General features: G+C 36.2%; 1 protein-coding gene across 4 annotated transcripts in view; it reads left to right on the forward strand.

Annotated features, from left to right (window-relative positions):
- Positions 1–19,382, forward strand: part of LOC120624201 (RNA-binding protein Musashi homolog Rbp6) — a 692,918-nt gene extending 673,536 nt beyond the window's left edge. The window contains exons 10-15 of one of the 4 annotated variants that reach the window (XM_039890595.1): positions 1,541–1,573; positions 2,483–2,563; positions 13,265–13,330; positions 13,820–14,040; positions 16,546–16,611; positions 17,576–19,382. In XM_039890595.1, the coding sequence (XP_039746529.1) occupies positions 1,541–1,573; positions 2,483–2,563; positions 13,265–13,330; positions 13,820–14,040; positions 16,546–16,587 (443 nt within the window). In that variant the 3' untranslated portion in view covers positions 16,588–16,611; positions 17,576–19,382. Of the gene's footprint in view, positions 1–1,540; positions 1,574–2,482; positions 2,564–7,034; positions 7,250–13,264; positions 13,331–13,819; positions 14,041–16,545; positions 16,612–17,575 lie in introns of those variants that run through there. The other 3 variants (XM_039890597.1, XM_039890596.1, XM_039890598.1) reach the window with 3 other exon arrangements.
- The last annotated feature ends 1,379 nt before the right edge of the window (positions 19,383–20,761 follow it).

Genomic DNA, 20,761 nt, shown 5'->3' on the forward strand with positions numbered 1-20,761 from the left:
TTCAGCAACATCCCCATCAACCCTTCTAATTTAGTTTGTCTAAGTTTTCAGTACTTTCGCACCCAGTATTATACTTCGCAATTTAGTCCAATCGTGCTGCGCTGGCGAACTTTCCTATCCATTCCTCTTATTCTCTTACATTCCTATCTTCTATTGTACCTACCCTCGCGTTTTGTTTAAATGTATCTAAGGAAACAAATAATATCCAAAAGTGTCTTATTTTAGTAATTGCCATTAGAGAATCAGTTAGATAGCAGATTTTGTACGAAATGTGTACCAACTAACATAAATTAGTAAAGCTCTAGAGACATTTGTTATACAAAGGTTTATATAAAGATTACATTTTTATGAAAAGTAGTAAAGTCATCTGGAACAATTTTATGTAGGGAAATAGAGAAATATTTTTCTACCAGGTCGTAGGTGCTTAATGCCATTTGATTTTATAAATAGATAGATGATAATAGTACTAAGCCTGGTATTTTTTCTGATTTTTATGTAGTTTTTAATATGGAATAATTACTAAGGGCCCTATGGTTCTGCTGATTCTTGCCAGTTTTGCTACATATCCATCCATTTGAAACAACTAAAGCAGCTTAGAGTCAATTTCTAGTTACGACGTTACTTACGGCTGAATTAATGAAGTTTTTTCGAAATGATATTTTGTTAAATGACATTATATTTTAGCTTTTACTATAAATAGCTTTGCAACTCGATGTCGGCTTTTCAAAAAATGTTATCATTGGAAGAAAAGAGGTACCTATGAACAGTCGATGTTATTTATGAGTTTTGTGAGATTTTTTAGTCGATATGATTTTATACATTATTTCTTTATTTATTATTTTTTAGACTAGGTATACTAATCGAAACGACTTAACTATGTAATTATGGTATTTATTAGATTACATATTACTTCCTTTATCTTTATATTAAGTGGGATGCGTAAATACTTATGAACTTTGTTCTTTTTTAGTTATTTTAATTTAGTTTGTCTTTAGTTTTCTTATTTCTTAGTTAATTATTTGTTACTCTTTTAACAATGAAGTGTTAATAATTCACTTTAATGTGTATTATCCAAAGTAGCTCTCGTATAAACTAATAAATAGTATTAATTGTATTAACTTATTAAGTAGGAAAATTCGGTAGTGTTTAGATTAATAAATTCATTTCTAAAATATTTAAAGATGTCTGTTTGTTTAACATGTTTAGCTTTAGACTAACAATGTGTAGAATAGATTAACGATTTAAGTCAAGTTATATAATCATCTTTGGTGATAGCGACTAACATACCCCATTGAAGTCATACTAGTAACTTTTGAGTGGTAGAAAAAATTAGAACTCTTAAACTATTATAAGTATTACTGTAATCTAAGTATATATTGTGTCACACATATGTTTGTACAATCCACAAGAACATTTTCGCCAAGCAAAATAGTGTCTCACGGTACACTTACAAGAACTTCAATGTATGACTAGTACACGATTGTATAATTATTAAGGTGTAAGGATCGATCAATTTATGTAAATGTTTTTACATTTCTAGATTTCATGTGGTCATTGGGTGCTCTTCCTGACGGTAAGTTTTTATTAATATTCACATTGTATTATTGAATTCCAACCATTTTCTACAGCCCCTGCATCCTCAGTTCATTGTTGTATGGGTACCAGTCTGACCAATATAATATATTAAGCTTCCGAACCCAAATTATTCAATTTCCAAATAGCGCACCAAAACGGATCATGACAGCATATAATTGACTTGACAATTTACTTTAACGCGTAATGCAATAGACAGGACGATATGCCTAATTAATGGATTATCAAACTGCATGTCGAGGTGTGCTTCCATCCACCGTAATGGATCACGTGGCCTGACAGATACACTATTTTGATTGGCAATAATATGATAAACGATCCGGTGTGGTAATCATAATATCAGCCTCCGACGACGATCCGCCCATCAATCATTCACATTTTTATGCCGGACTTCATGTTCACAAAGCCGATATTGCAAACATATTGTTTTATATGTAGCGTTAGCAATAATGTCTGTTTGAAACTAGTCCACATTGCTCTCAAATTTCGATCTAGAGTAGCCGTAGTTTACTTTGTAATTTAAGAAGTTTGTTAATGAAATGCTGTAAGACGTTCCCTAATTGCATAAAATCGTCGTTCGTCCACTTATAGTCTGCTACATTTAACGATGTTTACAAAATATCATCCGTTGGACACTGTCCAAAATGTCGTACCGAGCTTACACGTCATAATTTAGTCCACCTTTAACGTGATGGCTCTATATGAAAATGAGGCTATTGTGGCACGTAGTGCGTACCAAAAAATGGATCGAAGCGCCGGTGTCGCTGTCAACAAAAGCGATGTCTGATTGAAATCAAATTAATTGAAAGCATGCAATCTGATAATAACTGAAGTTTTTTTTGCATGAATGGGGTTTTCAACGATTAACTTTTATTTGTTTGTTACGCAGGTTTCCCCGCAGCATACGCTGCCTACGCGGCAGGACGTAGCTATTCGGGCTATCCTAGCTTCGGGCTGCCATACCCCGCAGGTAATCCCCTGGCGAGCTTGCACCACCAACTATCCGGCAATCACTACCACCACCTGGCGACACTTCTGCCATACCACCCACTCGAGCTCAGTGGGGTTTACAATGTACACGCCATGCATCTGTGAACTCGCCCGACGACAATGCATTCCACTAACTGCTAACGATTCGTAACCCAACACATCCTTAACCAACTTACCTACTCGCAAACCATTTAAATAACTTAAACCATAATGCTTCTCGTAATCTATAATTGCGGTGACTATGTCCTAACTTACTATTTCACTAACTTGTGCCAAGGCAACGGGAAAAGTTTGTGTGAACTCTCACTAACAACTTTACTAACAAGTTAACACCTCTAACAATGACTGAGCCATCTAGATAAATCTGCCACGCCGTCAATTACAAAACGTCCAAGTTTTGAGAAATGCTATTTATTGTTTACCTTCAGGATTTTGTTGCAAGCATCCGACCAAATGCGAGCGCCTCGCAATGTTTACAAGCGATTCTTTTTAACGATTCTCAAATGCTACGCGTCAAGCAAACACTCCAGCGCAAATACCGCATTAGCTTTGCCTCTCTATCTCTAAACGAACACCGGTGCCCCCTCTTGCCACCCTCGGCGTGGTCTTCGTCACCGCCAAGTATCACGCCACTGCATAATCCTTATTAGCAGAGACGCGTTTTCAGGATATGGATACAGAAGTATACTAAAAAATAACGTCCTTAATATGGTACCTAGCTTGTGCGTAGACCAACTACTTGGTGAAAAAATAAAAAAAACAAATTAAACCAAATAAAGCAAATATATTATTCATAGAACGAGACTTTTCATATTTTGGTCGTAATTTTTGTAAAATAAAACAAAAAGCTCCGTCAAATACGTCTCTCCGTCACAAGAGAGTCTAGTCGGTATGAGCGGGAGTTACGCGCAGCTGTTCAAATACTCTTCTTGTTTTTTGTCCTACATAGCGTATTTGGATCCTTTTCGTTCTTCCATAATTGTACCAGTAAGCTTTTGCCTTGCTTTTTTTAGCCTAAAAGCAAGTGCAAAATTTTCGCAAACGCGTCCGGAAATTATACAACCATGAATTTTTGGGTCAAAAACTTGATCTATTGTTCTTTTTAATTTCACAATAGATGTTATCGTAGATGTGACCACGGCCGGCTGTGGTTGTTTTGCTTTCGTATTAGTCAAACAAATCGTTTCGCACTAATTACTTTTAAGCTACCATTTTACCGCACGCGAGACAGACGTTTCAAGCCACAAGCGTATAAAAACACGACAATTGCGAGCATTAGTTCTGTTATAAATACGCTTTATATAAAATAAAATATTCTTGCTTTAGAAAAGCTCTTATCGACGTAAGCTTTTTGAAAGAAATAAAATAGTGAGTTTTGTTCTTTAAACATTTGATATTTCAGTAACGATAACTTAAATATTTATGAAATATAAATGCAATTATATTATAGTGTCTATTCAAAAGCACGTGGCAAAGAGTAAAGATAAAAAATGCAATTTTAACTCAACTCATTTGTGGTATTTATTATCTTCTCACGTGCTTAATTCAAAGTAAACGCAGACATAATATTTTTATAATGCATAAGATATTGATGATCAGTAATAGAAGATGAGAAAATCAACTGAGACATCTTTATTACGTACCAATAACAACGCTTTGCGATCTCAAAACTTTACAACGTGCTGAAAATATTATGCTGAAAGTTAAAAAACTTAATAATATTATACACATCATAAAATATTGTCTAAAATGCATAATCCTCAAGGGTACGGTTAAGAAAGTTTGCGCCACGACGCCGAATAAATCAACAATATTTATTATCCGGTATTAAAGAAAGCTGATAGGTCTGATGTTATTTAAGAATTGCCAATACTGGGTGTATTGGCAATTAAATCAAACCTAAAAAAAATTATACCAAGTTCTATAAAACCGTTAGTTTTTAGTGAAAAATTAAAGGTTCTGTTAATTTTAATAGTTATAACTGATTCCGTTAAGTCTCTTATCAATAAGCATTACTTTAATTTTAAGATACAGATTGTATCAACGTTTTAGAAAAATAATCAAAGTAAAGTTACCAATGTTACAAACTTTCGCAATAGACCCAGGTTGACTTTTCCAGACAAACCACCTTTATATGCATCTTCACACAAATAACCGCAATAATTTCGAGATAAAATTATATAAATTTAGAGTAGGTAGGTAATTTTGTCGCAAGTCCTTATAAACTTAAAGTATAATATCGAAAACTTTCCTAAAATTCATAAAAAGGGCGTTACCTTATCATTAAACTGTGCTGGATGTACTATAAAATATGTAATCTGCATATTTATTGAAAATTTTAGCCTAGACTTATTATTCATCATGTAGCGAGTAATGCTTGGGCTTAGGTTAGGTGAACCAGTTTAACTCATTAGATATAATCTTTGTAGCGTTTTGATAGTAACATTCTAAACGTACTCGTATTTATCTTCATAGCATGTTTTAGCGGGTAGAATTTAAATTTCTCTAGCGTATAAACAAGACTGAACACAACTTATAAACTCTTCTTAACTTGAAAATAAATCGTAGTGTTAGAACGTTTACTTTACACGTTGTTACGGAAGGGTGCTACCACACTTCGCGTTTTTCCTTCCTGGTTTGAAGCTTTTTCATGCCACAGATATTACCTTACGAAGCAGCGGTAATATTAGATTATTACTGTTGCATTGAGAAACAAAAATCGTAGCTCCAAACTTTCGATTTTGCGCTGATTACCATAAAATAACAAGATATAATATTCTTTATATTTGTTTCCATTAAAAATGTTATTTTTTATATTATATTAAATAGCCAGTTTACAAAACAGTAAATTAATTACTTGTCATTATACTCATCCGTGCTGTCAAATTGATATTCGTAAATGAATGAAAGTATTACTTACCAACTGTAGCAATGGAGATTAATTATTATTATTTAATAATACTTTTACGTGAATTATTAATGATTATAATTTATTTTTAAACCACATTCATATGGAACTTGTGCTCTTCCAATTTTAATAATAAATGTTGAATTATCCCTAAAAGACCGTATTTAAATAAAAACGTTGTGTTCAGTCAATACCTACTATTGCAGTTAGATATCTAAGAATAACTTCTACAAATATAACAATTACCTAGACAGATAAGACATTTAGACGATTAGCTTAGGAGTTGTTTTCTATAATTACTAAGTTTAGAGGATGAGTAGGAATATTTCATCATATTAGATTTTCATTTGCGTAGTTTGTTAAATATTTCTAGAATTAGTTTAGATTTTGTTTAATCAATAAAAGTAATATAATCGAGCTTGGAAAGTGTTATTTTAATACCTAATTGAATATTTGCTATAATTATAATGTATACTTATGTAGATACTATATACCTACTTTGTGTTTCAAAGTTATTTCTCTATATTTTATATATTTACACTGCTTAAGCGATAATGTTATTATTAATAATATTTATTGTTGTTGTTGTGTAATATTTTTGGATGCAAGTATTTTATGCTACCTTCTTCGTGTTAATGTTATAATAACAGTTTAATGTTTTCAAACATCCGAAAAATAATAAAATCTGCCCCAAACAATAAATGGATACGATTATCGACGATTCGTGACAAAGCCGTCGCTTTATCTCAGCGCCTCGCTATAATTAATTTCATCAAAATTAAGATTTTTATCAAAATTATTATGAAATATACCTATATAAGTTAATTCGAACATAAAATCGCTACGTGTGCGACCGTCCTAATCGCCATCCTCTAAACTAGTCATAAATAAAATAAGCTTGAATATAATATCTCGTAATGTAATTATATAATATTTAATGTGTGGCTTCTGGTTATAAATAAACCCTTTATTAAGTCCTACCATTAAAATTTGCCATTAAAATTATAGCTTCGCATTTAAACTTTACAAATATCCACGAGAATATGCAATTTATGATCATTTTTGATCTTACTGATGTGAGATTGACTTACCCCGTGTTTTTATCAATTTATTTGCGTGTCTAGATATACTAATTCTATACATTAAAAATAGTCTTTAACACGATAAACTATCCAATCACACCGCAATATGGTATTGGCCCTCTCCCCTTTTGGTTGTGCGTGATACAAATAGAGATCGATCATATTGTGCGAGTCGGAAATTCTAATAAACTATTCATTTTCAAGTTTCTCCATAAAGGTATTAATAGGATTTTTTTTATATAGCAATATTATTGCACATTTCAACGCGTTTAATTTTTTTTTAGCATAACGCTACTTTTTATTCCAAGTTAATTTTACAAAGCGTATTCATAATATTTGGACTCCGGATTACGAAGTTACTTTTTGACATACTTTTTGTTTTATTTAAGCGCCCCGGTTCTGACGGAGCCCTCCCCAGTTCCGTGGCGGGCTTTGTAGCTTTTTTTATTTTGTTGCTGCAGGTGTAGTGGGAGTTATACCGGCAGAAAGTCGTCTGATGGTCGGTGTGGAGTATGTAAACCCGGGTGGGCTCGGACAGGGCTCGTAGGCCGCCGCTGCCGCCCGCGCCGCTCCTTCAGACCGCCACAAGCCACAACCTTACCGCTCTTTATCCCGGAACAACCGTTAACGACTCCCGGAATATCTTACGAAAACAAATAAATCTTTTCAAAGCGAACATCTCTTTGGTATCACGCCCTCCATTCTCCCCCGAATCGCAGCTAAGGAATGCAATGTCGCAAACTCGCGCTATAAATTATAACAATGGCGGCGATAATTCGCAGATGCGTACGTGAGCATATCGCCCAGCTAGGTTGCCCCGATAGCTCGATACTAAACTTTAAAATATTCAAATTAACGCGGTTTCCTTCAGGAAGTTTATCCAAATTATTAGATAAAATAATTTAGGTATTCGTAAAGCACAATTTTATTAATATTGTAATGTAACCCATGTGTCAAATATTCTTATGTACTAAATGTGTAATTTAAGTCACTAGTATTGTTCTTATCACTGTTTCGACATATCGTCTTTAATTGTAATCGTAAGATTCTGGTATTGTGAAGCCAATATATTTTAAAATAAAGGAATTTTCCGCTATATAAGCAAAATAAGTTTTATCGTTTACTGTCCAACTGATTGTTCGACAATCGAGGTCGCTCACGGCCCGCTTATTTAACATTCGTTCGCTTATCGATTGCGACCAAAATAAACCGAAAGGAACAGTATGTAGCGTGGAGTCGGCTAGCGTGCGGTGAAGTTTGATTATTCCTTATTATGATCCAAGTTTAATACCTACGCGGTTTAAATGAATTTTAAAGTTGGCTTTCCGTTTTCTGACTCATCCAATGCGGCACATGCAGCGTGGTGTCCGCGCCGCGCGACCCAACGGCAGGCCGGTAAGCGCATGCTGATCATGCGGGGGCAGTTGTTGTTTCGCAGTAGTCTCTCGCGAAATGTGCTGCCCCCACCCGAACAGGCACGCGCGACCGCGGTCTCGCCGCCGCATCTTCGGCATTCCTCACATTCTACACGCTCGCCCTCAGAATGCAGCCCGCGGACCAGATCCGCAACTATTTTACATAGTTCAATACAACTCGCCTGCACTCACTTGCCTCAGAATGTAGATTTATTCCCAGCGAAGAATACAAAGTCGGTATTGGATGCACTCGCTTCTAATACTTTAGAACCTTTAAATATAAAGCAAAAGAAAACTCTCTAACGGGCTTAGTTAATCGATGAGCTTTAAAATAAAAAGATGAGGCGGCAAATGACCACGTGTCGCGATCATTGTCAACTCCCTTACTAATTTAAGATGTTTATCCGTTAAATGTGTTAGTACCTACCTTTAAGATTTAGTGCTTGTACAATAGGTCGGAACGCAGTGCGTTACGTACTCTTGTCTCTATATTATTAGAAATTCATTTAAACTCTAGATATTTCTAGTTTAAAATAGTTTCGGCGGATATGCATCGCCAATAGATCAAGAGTGCTGTGTATGGATGGGTCAGAATTATTTTTAGACATATTTTTTTTTTCATGAATGTCATAGATGTAAAATTCTTACTCTTAAAGTAACCCGTTAGTCTAGCAAGCTCCATCGCCCGTACCTTTTGATTGTAGAATTTGATTGATGGAATGTTGACCCGGAATACTTTGAGCCAATTCTATTAGTGTTCCAATTTCTTCTAGACTATATTAAGTACCTACCTACCGCTGATAATACGGCCATCAAAATGGCGGTAAATTTATTATCCTCTGTGAAAGCATACTTCAACTGTATATCTACATTAACAAGGCTAGCATAACGGGCGCAGGAGATGAATTTATCGACTTTTCAACAGCCAATCAGATACCTTAATAGCTGACTACTTTAATGATGCGAGACAATACAAATGTCAATAATCCGAATTGACTATGCAACGTGATAAATAGAACATGACAATTTGATAAATAGAACAACGATTTTTGCATTAGATATCATTGTAGCACGTCACTGCCGAACAAAATCGACAATGCGACATAAATTTATTGGCACATAACATCAAATATTGTCGTGCCAGTTACGCTAGCCCGTTGTCAGCAATTTTGAAAATATTTGATGAATCGTATGACAAAGGATAATAGATTTTGTGTCCCATACGAAAATTCCAATAGTGACATGCTTATGTCAAATCGAATGAAAACGATAGTGTTGACGAAATACAAGAGAAACAGGAGTTTGGTGAATGCAGTGTGCCGTCCGCAACAGCAATAGGGCGAGTAACATTTATCTTTGAAATTTGAACTAAAGTTTGACCAGTATCTCCGTTGAAGACATAGAATAGTGTAGGCGAAATTATACGCAAGCTGAATTACTGTTGTGAAGAATTTTTATAAAAAGTGTGGTAGATTGTTAGTGTTCCTCGAACTATAAGTAAATTAGCAAAGCTTAGACTTATTATAAATAGATTCTAGTATAGTCGAAGAATTAGAAGGTCAAAAGCCTAAACCTAAGTAATCAGAAGTTATAGACTCAATCTGGCGATTTATAAGAATTCACTAGCGGAGTTTCTGAATAGTCTAGTCTTAGTATTTTATGGCGGGCGAATTCCTCCCTATTGTAAATTAGTGAAGCTTAACATTAGCGTGGAAAGGTTTTTCTTTCCGAAGTTGTTAAAAGTCGGAAAATAAATAATTGCTTTATTTTAACCATTTAGCGGGTAGTTAAGTAAGCGATCGAAGCGGTAGAAATTTGTCGGTAAAATATTGTGATGGTGGTGCAAACTCTTTTCATAGTGGTATTGGTTATAATTAGTATTAAGACATAGAATAGAAATTTATTGTATTTTAAACAGTTGTGCCTTAGGCAGAAGTGATTTTAGGCTGACGATAAAATATTTAAAAAAAAACAAATTTAATGCCAATAGACTTTGTAGTCATATTTCCGATTTCAAACATAGAATAGAAAATGTATCTTAAATTTTTGCAGTAGATGTTATTTGTAGTTGTAAGCGGCGTCTGCCGCCAGTATTTTATAATTTGACTACATGGTTAGACGATGTTTTATAATAATATATTCAGTAGACAAGTTTTGAAAATTTTTCTCTATTTTACAAAGTGTGATTTTATAACTCTGGGTTCATTTTAGCTTTTTTGATATCGCTTTTCATGTTTCAACGATATATGACTGAACCAAGTTAAATGTATGGAATGAAAAAATGGGTCTACATATCATGGATGCAACTTAAACAACACGGTGAAATGTCATAAAATATGTTTGCGAGAAAATTAAAGAAAAAAATACGGTTTATTTAAATCACGAGTTACAGAAGGATGGTGCGTAAAACGGGCATAGAGATAACATTAATTTTCAATTGAGATAAGTCCCAGCTAAACCATCGAGAATCCGCAAAAACGTATCATCTTCGCGCGAGTTATTGATGGCAGCTATTAAATATACGTTTGCGGTCTGTATTTGGAGCTCACATGTAGGCTGAAATAAAACATTTCAATCGCACCGAGTGGGAGATGAAGAACGTAGACCTTTTGCTGGGGTGGCATGAGTACTCAATTTTGATACGAATAATGTGTTGCTAAACTTTCCTTATATGTATGGTTAACTATTTGTAGGTGCTAGGTGGTGTACAGGAATTTTGAAGGTACAGAAGTCTGAGTGGAGAAATTCCTACGAGTTCTAAAATATGTTTCTTTCTGTTTTTCTTAATCTATTGATATCATCATAATCATTATCGGCCTTGGATTCATACTTTTCTGATTTTGTAGTCAAGATTAATGCGTGCCATACACAAGCGATATTTTGCTACTTAATTTATACATTCTATTCAATAAGGCTTTCGAACAACTCATCAAACTTTAATGGAACTATCAGAAGTTTTACTACAACAGTACCTATACTACTCGTATGATTACTCAATAACTAAAACATTTCGAGCACTTGTTCTCTAATTACTAATTTAGTAGTAAAATAAAGGTATAGACAGAGATCAGAACCCGGATAACAGTATAGGTACCAAAAGCTTCATTAAAATTACAAAACTTTTATAAAAATATTTTTTCAATTATAATTTATCAAACATTGTTACACGTAGAAAAAACGTAAGATACTCATGGTTTTAAGGGTGAGCCTTAAGGCAAAGTACGCTCTGTGAATATTTTGTACGGCCGTCATCCCACTTCTGAAGAAGAATTATTAACTTTCCCCGAACTTCGCAATTATGAAAGTTCGAATAGCTCTCGCAAGACGGCCTCTGAATTTATAGATGAATATGTGCTTCCCGTAAGGTGAGAGGCTTACTTGGGGTGCGAATCACCTTACCTCTATAAACTCCCTACGACTTTGCAGTAAGCCAATAAAATTGGAAATTGCCTGGTGCTAAGTTGTAAAATTATTTCGTATTCCTAGTATTTTATTAGATTCTTTTTGATACATATTTTATTTACAATATATCCCGTATTTATTTTCCTATGTGATCTTCTTATTTTACTTCATGCGAAATTCTTAGTTCTAACATAACTTATGTGTATTTACACTTGTCCATAAATTATAAACCACTTAACTACGCACAAATTACATCTAAAACATGTGTTACAATATAATGTACAAAGTTAACGTCTGCCTCTTCTGATATGACCTGTGTAGATACGCGAAGTTACTTTACACTTACTTGTAAAGAGAACAGTTTAAGTTGTAAATTATCTGAGGTCAGAAACACGCCTTAAGTTCAAGTTTAATTGGGCATGTTTAGGGCTTCGTTGCCTGTGATCCGAGCCAACGAGAACTTCAATCGAATAATAATTGCTCGTTAGGTATTCTTCTTCTTCTTAGGTATTCTTACAATGCACATATTTTAATGAATGTAAACAAATCATTTTGTGCTAATTCTGTGGCATGAACTTTGTATGCATAGTTTAGATCTGAGCACTAAATCACAACATGGGACGCCGTAGTCTTTCATTTTCATTTCTGCGAAAGACAATAAATATAAGTGCCGTCGACGTAATGGGAAAAGAATGAGCTACGTGCTATCGACACGTTAACGATCAGTAGACGTGTCTGCGCTACTACTCAAATTCTTATTTATTACTCGGCAACCCTCAAATAAATAGCCTCTCACATCGCAGCGTAATGTTATTAAAATGTGTCAGCATTTTAGTGAGGGCCGGCGAGCGAGCGGGCACGAGCGGCCGCGAGCGCGGGATACCCGTGCCATCTATCATTCATCCTCCATTACTTATATTGTACTTTTTTTGCTAAGTCACTCGCAGGCCGGTAATCACCTGGTGCGGCCGCGGACTTTCATTTTTCACACTAAATCACAACCCGCTCATCTAACAAATATAAAATTTGTCGTACAAGCCAATAGGACTAATGGCGGTATTATGAGCAAGCAAAAACGGAATCCATTCCCTTTTTAGGGAATACGTATCTAAGAACGTCGGTATTATAAACAGCACTTAAAAGTATACGGGCTACCAATTTGATGGAATCCACCTATAGAAATGTAATCGAGGTCAATCCATGCAAAACATTTTAAAGTATACTGACTATTTACATAAGTACATTTACATTTACTAGCAATTGAGACTAATTTAAAATTCGAAGACTCTAAAAGCTTTGAAAATTCTGCACAAAATAGTAGCGAGGGCGGAGTATAAGGCGGAGCGAGAAGCGAGTTTCGAAGCGAGCGGCGTCGAGCCGCCGCCGGTACGTGCGCCGTATGCTAATGCCACTCCCTATTCAATAAGCAGACCACCGCGTGCCACCGAGAACTCACGTCAGATAATTTACTGGATATTTTGTAAAAGTTTTTTTCGTCCTCTGTGATTTATGCGCGCGAAACTTCGAGCTCTCTTTTTCATTTGAATGCACGTGACATACGTTATATTTTTTTGTTCCAACATAATCTCAGCTCGGAAGTCTTCGCCGTGCTCATTCGTCAGCTCGGCATCTGTCTCCAGCGGCTAAATTATTCATGCATTTACGCGCTTCAAGTTTATTCGCGCTTGATAAATTTAATGTCAAGCTTTATTGAAATACACTTACTTAAAATTATATATACACATACGTACATGTTCGGGCAGAGATCTTCGAAAGTTCGATGGTTCAGTCATAGATCTGTGTGTTTTATAATTACCGAGTGTGTGAGTCACTCGCGTACGTGGAGCGAATGCGAACCATGTGTATGTTTGCAGTGGACCTGACCAACGGCCAACTCACACCGAATAACAACACACCGCTGCTCGCGCAGGCGCTCTCAGGTGAGGACGCCTTCATGCCATTCCTACATGAATACATTCCTCATTTACCATTCTCCAACGAAAATACCGTCCAATCATGTAGCTCACATTATCATTCAGGAACATCAACGAAATCATTTTTACAAAATAACATCCACGCAATTTATATTTATAAAATAAGCAAATATTTATTAAATAATATAAAGCATAACTGTACTTATTTATAAAGTGAATTACCTACGCATATTTCAACTACCAATAACATTATGTCAGTTAATATTTTAAAATTGAGTCAGCTTTATAATGAAAAATAAATTAACTTCTCTTCCAAGTATAATTTTGAAACAGCTTTTATGAACGCATATCATAAAAAAAATACTGAAAACAATGAAATATTGTATATCGCAAAATGTATTGTGACATTAATTACGGCTGGAATTTTCCACCTATTAGGGAGAAATCTTGTTGCGATCGCAAGGTTATATTAACCATTACGCGTAATTCCCGCAGTGATGAACAACTACCAGGCAGCCGCAGCTGGGTTTGGCCCACCAGCATCGCCGCACACTGCCGGTGGGCGGGCGGGGTTCCCGGCCGCTAGCTCGCCGGGCCCTGCGCTTGACGTCTACGGTTCAGCGGCGGACAGCGTTGGCTACGTACAGGCAGCGAGCCCCCAGCCCTCCGGTTTTCCCGCCATCGCAGTGAGCCGTGCACCCCTCAATTACACCCCAGTAAGTATTCGATTCCGTGTGGTGACGGCAGATCAGAATACAGTTGTCACCACCCCTTCTCCCTTGCGCAGCGTTCGCGTCATATTTGCTACTATTACAATCTACTAACTTGGTATATATTATATGTATTCTATGTTTGCCCAGCGTGGTGGTTTAAGGTGGCCTTTAGTTTAACAGTGGGCTATTAAAGGCCATTGATGATTGATGAAGTATTCAATAAACACAAAGCACTATAAAGTGGCCCATGTTAGGATAGAAAAAAAATGTTACGATTAACGACATACATCTTAAATGGCAGCTAGTTGAAAAAACCGGGGCACCGGGTAGAAGTGTGCTATCGGAAAGGCTTATTTTCAGCAGTGGAGTCATGTAGGGTATTGACTATAATTACGACTTCATCAAAGAAATGACTTCGAAATAACCATTTTATTCTATAGGTACTAAAATTATAATTTTATCTAAAAAAGTTCCAGTTGTTATCTATTACGTGTACAGTTCCGTAATAGTATTCGAACCACGAATAAGAATTATTCAAACTTATTTTATGTCTTGATAAATGGGATAAAGTTATTAACTTTCGATTCTAACTTTTTTCATTTGTTACGTCATGCTCAAAAATGCCTATTTCAGAAAGACTCAAATGAAGGCAATTCAGAAAATTGTCCCTGTTCGAGAAGTTTCAACTGTCACGGAATTCAAATTAATGTTTGTTCTGTTTTGTTTTTCTTCCGACCTCTTGATTTGTACTCCTAGGACTCTTAAATTCATTTAATGCAAAAAAAATATGTTTTTTTGTGCAGAATAAAATAGCCTGTGTGGTAACAGGTAGGTAAAGAATGGAGGTTATTTTGTGTAACATACCTACTCATAAGTTAAGTTTTATTTATAAAAGCGTGACTAAAATTTCTAAAAGCTTTAGCCCCGCTTTATTTTACGCCAGTGTTGCCGTTAAATGTAGAGCGACCCCTACGCTAAACGCTGTCAAGCCGCACGTGACAGCACCACAGACGCAATTAGCAGACGACACTCTAAAATTTTAGCGAGACGGTCCAATCTCATTACCGAACCGATCTTCCCGTCGCTCTCACGGCGTAATCACCATAAGTTAGCGAGGAAGTGAAGCGTGGGAGATGCGATTATAAAGTGTTCCGAAATATGAGAACGGCGGGGCAATGGCGGAGGCAATCTACGCGGTGCATTGCCGCGGGTAATGGCTTTTTAAAACTGCGACCGTGTTCCATAACTGCTTCCCAGAGACGCCATCAGTCTTCATTGCTTGTCGCCACCCGCCAACGCCGCCACCGCCGCCGAGATCTTAACTCCTCACGTCGACGTATCTCCGAGACATTTTTCAAACTGCTCTTAAAGCTTTTAGTTTTCCTTTGTACAAAGTAAGACATCCCCTTTTCAAATACTAAAAGCAAATACACTCGAACTTGACTCGTGCTTCAGAAGTTCTTTAAGACTCGCTGTGTTAGAAAGGTCACAGGGGACGCTTTTGTGAGCTAACGTCCACGTTTAGTCAATCCGTAAATCAAATGGGATATAAACTCAATCATTTGTAATCGTTGAGGCAGAACAAATACGTTGTTAATGAAAAAATGGACTGTTCAGCCGCCGGACGGCTGCGAGCGTGGCTCATGTGGTTCCAGGGTGTAAAACGGTCTTATTAGGTAACGGGAATGCCCCTACGGGCAATAACCGTAAATCAAGGAGAACAAGCGGTGTAATTACCGCTGCCGAGCGGTCGCGCGCCTCTCTAACTCATCCACTTGCTGTTTTTATTTTGTTGGCCGCTCAGCTCGCTACCGCTCTATCGACTGCGAACTCCAAACTTACTACCTTTAAATCTGCCCCAGAAGAAGTTAATGTTCAGTCGAACGCTGTACCATTTAATTATAGCCCTTTAACTTTGAATAGCGCTGCTCAAAACCGTGAGTGCCTAGTGGTCAGAATTTTAGTATTTTGAAGGTATTTCGATCCTCAGCACGCACATCTAGCATTACGGAATTATAAAATTTCTTTTGCTTTAACTATAAAGGAAATTGGTAGAAAAGGTATTTTTATATGGCTCGAGTCCATTATATCAAAATACCCACCAACTCAGTTCATGAACATTGATTGTGAATCAAATATAATTTTAATTGTTTCTTTTAAACTATTTATTAATTAAATAATAATTATTAGCGCATTTGAAAAAATCCTAATAAATTTAATAAAATATTTGGCAGATTTTATAGTTATCAAAAGTTTAATTATTTACCCACTTTATAAAACTACTGTAACTAAAGTATATTAGCAGCACATTGCATTCTTAATCTGAGAGAAAACCCATTTCTTGTAGTGAGCCGGTATTGGATTTTAAACAATTTTTAAATGGTATTAAGCGAACCGATTCTTTCATTTCCTATCGTTAGCTGTATTTATTAATTTGTATCAATACTCAATAACCAGGTTAAACACAACAATTCAAGTGATTTATTTTGCCTATTTTTAAAATTACAGGGACCCTTGATTCCTGCGGCTTTCACCAACGGTTATCATTGAAAGTGTTATAGCACAATATTTAACGTGAGTATTATTTTTTATAGTGCGGTCTCGGCATACATAATTAAAATGTCGTTACGTGTAATGGTGCTTTAAAACGTGGCGTGTGTAATTGTTGCCCTCGCAAATATGAACGTTCAAGTGGTTCGTAATAAACGTTTACATAGTGCTTTAAGATTAACAATACCGCTATAAGCAAGACTATTACGTCGTGCTTTTATTTAATTAACTTGAACAATACTCTTTACAACGGCTAAGCTTTGTAAAATTCTCGTGGCGATGTAAAAACTGTACGACTAAACTACATTGCGGTATTCATGAATAATTCTTAACAAAGAATTTGATAAATTACAAAATCCTTAAAGAAAGGAAGCACTTGTGGTGAAGGCAGAAATACACACTTAGTAAAATGATGGATAGTATATACTTTAATTACACGATTTTCTGACAACACATTGTAAAATCAATCTAGTTGAATCTTTTGGTTAAGTATTTTTTTATCTGACTGCTACAGAAGATGGTAATGTATGTATGTATTTTTATACAATTATAGATCTTGTTGAACACGTGTATAAAATTCCAGAATTTGCACAATCGCATTTGCTCTTTCAAGCTATTTTCTCGATACACTATAACAAATATGGACGTAATATTACTCATTTCAGAGTCGCTAATAACAATGTCGACGATTTTTAGCGTTAAATTAAGAAATATGAGTCCAATTTTATTCAAAATCAATTAAATTAAGAACTTAATGACTAATAATGAAACAAGGTTCATAAATTTGAACTTAATGACAAATTCATCCCAAACTTATTCAGCAATTTGGGTAAAAACTAGTTTGCGAATTTGCAACTCTAAAATTAGTAAGATTACTTCTAATTTACTTACTTTTACGTTACAGTGTAGCAATACTCGAAGAAGAATCCACAATTGCGAGCATGCAAACGTATAACTACAACGTACAGATAATATTTTGTTTACACAGGTGGCGAGCGGCGTGGCGACGCGTACAACACCAACGCAACACCATCCCGACCACTAGCGCCAACACCAGCCGGCGCCGGCGGACAGCGCTCGCATCCGCTGCGGCCGCTAGCCACGCGCCGCATCGGCGACGGTCGTGTAATCCGTCCGGCCACCGCGCGGACCGATCCGTCGACCGCGGCATCTCAACCTCACACCGTAACCCAACACCACCAATCCCAACTCTCCCAACCCCACGACCCGACCTCGATCCCTACCCCTTAAACTTTGACACCTTGTCTATTGTAAATAATGATAATCTACTTTTTGTCGTGTGAACGAGAGATAGTCTATTGATTAAACAGGTATTTTTTCAAATTATTCTCGCTTCGACTGTACCGTAGATGTGTTGTCAATATAAACGATTAAACTACAAAAAAAATACATTTCGTAATATATAAAGATCATCTAGACGATTCGATTGCAGGGAGGTATATCTTAAAATATTTTATTATTCATAGTTAAATTACAATTTAAGGTGTAATTGCATGTCAACTTTTCCATTCGCGAGTCGTTTGAGTTATTCATAGAGGATCGGTTCCGTGGCATTTAAGAATCGCATCCAGCGTTCAAGTGTTTCGCGTACTAAAAATTTTTCGGTAGTGAGCTTTTATATTTAAGAGTTTCGAGCGTCAGTAGGAGCCGATTGCGGAGCATCGGGCTGAGAGTGCGAGACGCGTGTTCGCCCTCGAGCTCCGCGTGTACAGAGTTGTCGGTCGGTAGCGGAATAGGGTGTTAGAGGCTGGTCCGGCGCCGGCGAACACTCCGGAGACAATAACGCGGTACGCGACCGCGCGATCGCCGCGCGCTATCTCGCTCGTCCACCAACACATATTTTATTCTATCTATTTTTAATATTAATGTCAAATATTAACATAATTACTATACTAATACATATTTCGCATATTTTACCTATGAATGTAATTATTTTCGCCTAATTCGAATTGTATAAAATCACATCTATGAGCGGCTATTCTGTTTCTGTAGAAAATTCTGGATTACTTCCCTATAAGACTATGTTAGTTATGCGTATACATACTTTCTTAATATTAATAATATGTATTATGATATAAAATTTTATCCTAAGGATAACATGATCATATTTACGATTTTCATAAGGACATTTTGGAAAGCTAAGTCGGTACATTTCAGAATATCTCTCATCGCATTAAGATAATAATTCATTTCTATCTTGTACCTTTGAAAGTAGGTATTGTAATTATAATAAATAACATTTTTGTGCATTACGTAACTAATATTTCATTGTTTCTTACTTGTATTTACCTTAATATAAGACCACTGTTGAAAATATTTGCGGCTCCAGCAGAAACGCGGAGTCACACAGTACTTAGTCGTATATAAAATTTTAATCAGAATTAAAATACACATTAAAAAATTTCATACAGAAAAAACGATAAAGACGATTCTAACTTTTCAATAAACCAAAGACAGGGATATTAAAATCAAAAACAAGTGCGCAGGTTCGAGGTAATAGAGTAAAATAAAAAGTCAATTCATTAATCATATTCGTTAGGTACTGGAAAAATTTTGACCACTTTGTCTAGTTTGCAGCAGTTAGGAGTAAGGCACGCAAGCGAAGCGCGTCCAACCTCGGAAAGGCGCGACCCGCCCTCGGGTGTCTGGTATGCCAAGCGGGTGTTGGGTGTGCTGCGCCTGCGTCTCTCACTCGCTACACACACGTGCACTCGGTTGCAACCATTCGTTATTTACTATTATTACTCATTACCAACATCAATTAAACATTAATATTATAAATCTAGATATTAAATTTTAGGTAATAATAATGAACAATCTTTTAAATGCTATTATTATATAAATACGTTATAAATATAAATGTTTCCTGTTACAAAAATATTGAAAATGATACGAAATAAATCAATATTCTTTTTAAAGGTAATTTATTACTTATGAGTATGTAGTTAATTGAATAATGGAGTGTTAAAAGGAACGTGCCCGTCATAAGGCGGCGCGCTCGCTTCGCGTTTTTTTTTGTTTATTCGTGCCGAAACATCGTTCGCTACGTGAGTGCGCGCGCTCCCGAGCCTCGCTCGCTCCGCGCGCGGCGCTTCCCGCGAGCCGCGGCTCTGCTCCGCGCACCACCACCCCGCAGGACGCGACCGCTATTATGTTGTTAAACGTTAGCTAGGAAATTGATAATAAATCGAAGGTGTGGGTCTATTATAAGACGGTCGGAAAATCGATATCATACCTAACAAATTAACGTAATTATTTGTTTTATATTTACGGTGTTATAGGTATTTAAGACATTTTTCTTAGAATATTTAATTATTACGATGAAATGTTATAATTGTTAGGCCCAGACCGACGGCGGGGCGGCGCGTGCGCTCCGAGCCGCCGTCGGCCGTCTCATTCACTCTTACATCCTCACTATAATTATATTTTCTTACCGACCTTTTTAATGTAGGAAAAGCGTACACGGCCGCTTATCCCCGTGCGAGTTCGAGTACAAAACATACATAATATAGTGAGAGACGTTCGTTTCGCTCGTTCGTGAGAAGCCATCGGTTCGCCGCGACTGCACCGAGACGACACAATGACAATTACTATTGTATATAAATAGTTAGCCGCATGTGTAAAAACGTATTAGTCGATAACATCTGATCGGTAATCTTAGACTCATTCGAGCTACAATCAGGATTAGCTTTACAGATATATTAGTTTCATTGTTGTTGTTATGGTTTTTTTGATACGGTTTGTGAGCTTGTTTCGTTAGTCCTAGGGCACACGCGGGTCATTCTTTATAATAATTTGTATTTTATTTTATGCGTATAATTATTATCATTCTAAATGATTTTAAGGTACACACTTATAATATATATTAATAATGTATTGCCAAGCAATATGTATGAAATAAGACTCAAAAATAAAATTCAATTTTGGGCATAAAATTTGGTGTTATTGATGAAATTCAATCATTTTAAATGAATAAATAGATTCTTTCAGTAACCTGGGTATGGCCCGCGTGTAGATAGCCGCGGCTCGGTGTGCATTAGACTGACATTTACAACGATATTTTGTTCACAACAGCTCTTAATTAGAATGAAATTGTATTGCCTTTTATTGTTAGTACCTATTCTTGGAATTGATCACCGAAATGCGTCGGAAA

This window comes from Pararge aegeria, chromosome 6 (assembly GCF_905163445.1).
Source record: "Pararge aegeria chromosome 6, ilParAegt1.1, whole genome shotgun sequence".
Classification (NCBI taxonomy): Eukaryota; Metazoa; Arthropoda; class Insecta; order Lepidoptera; family Nymphalidae; genus Pararge; species Pararge aegeria.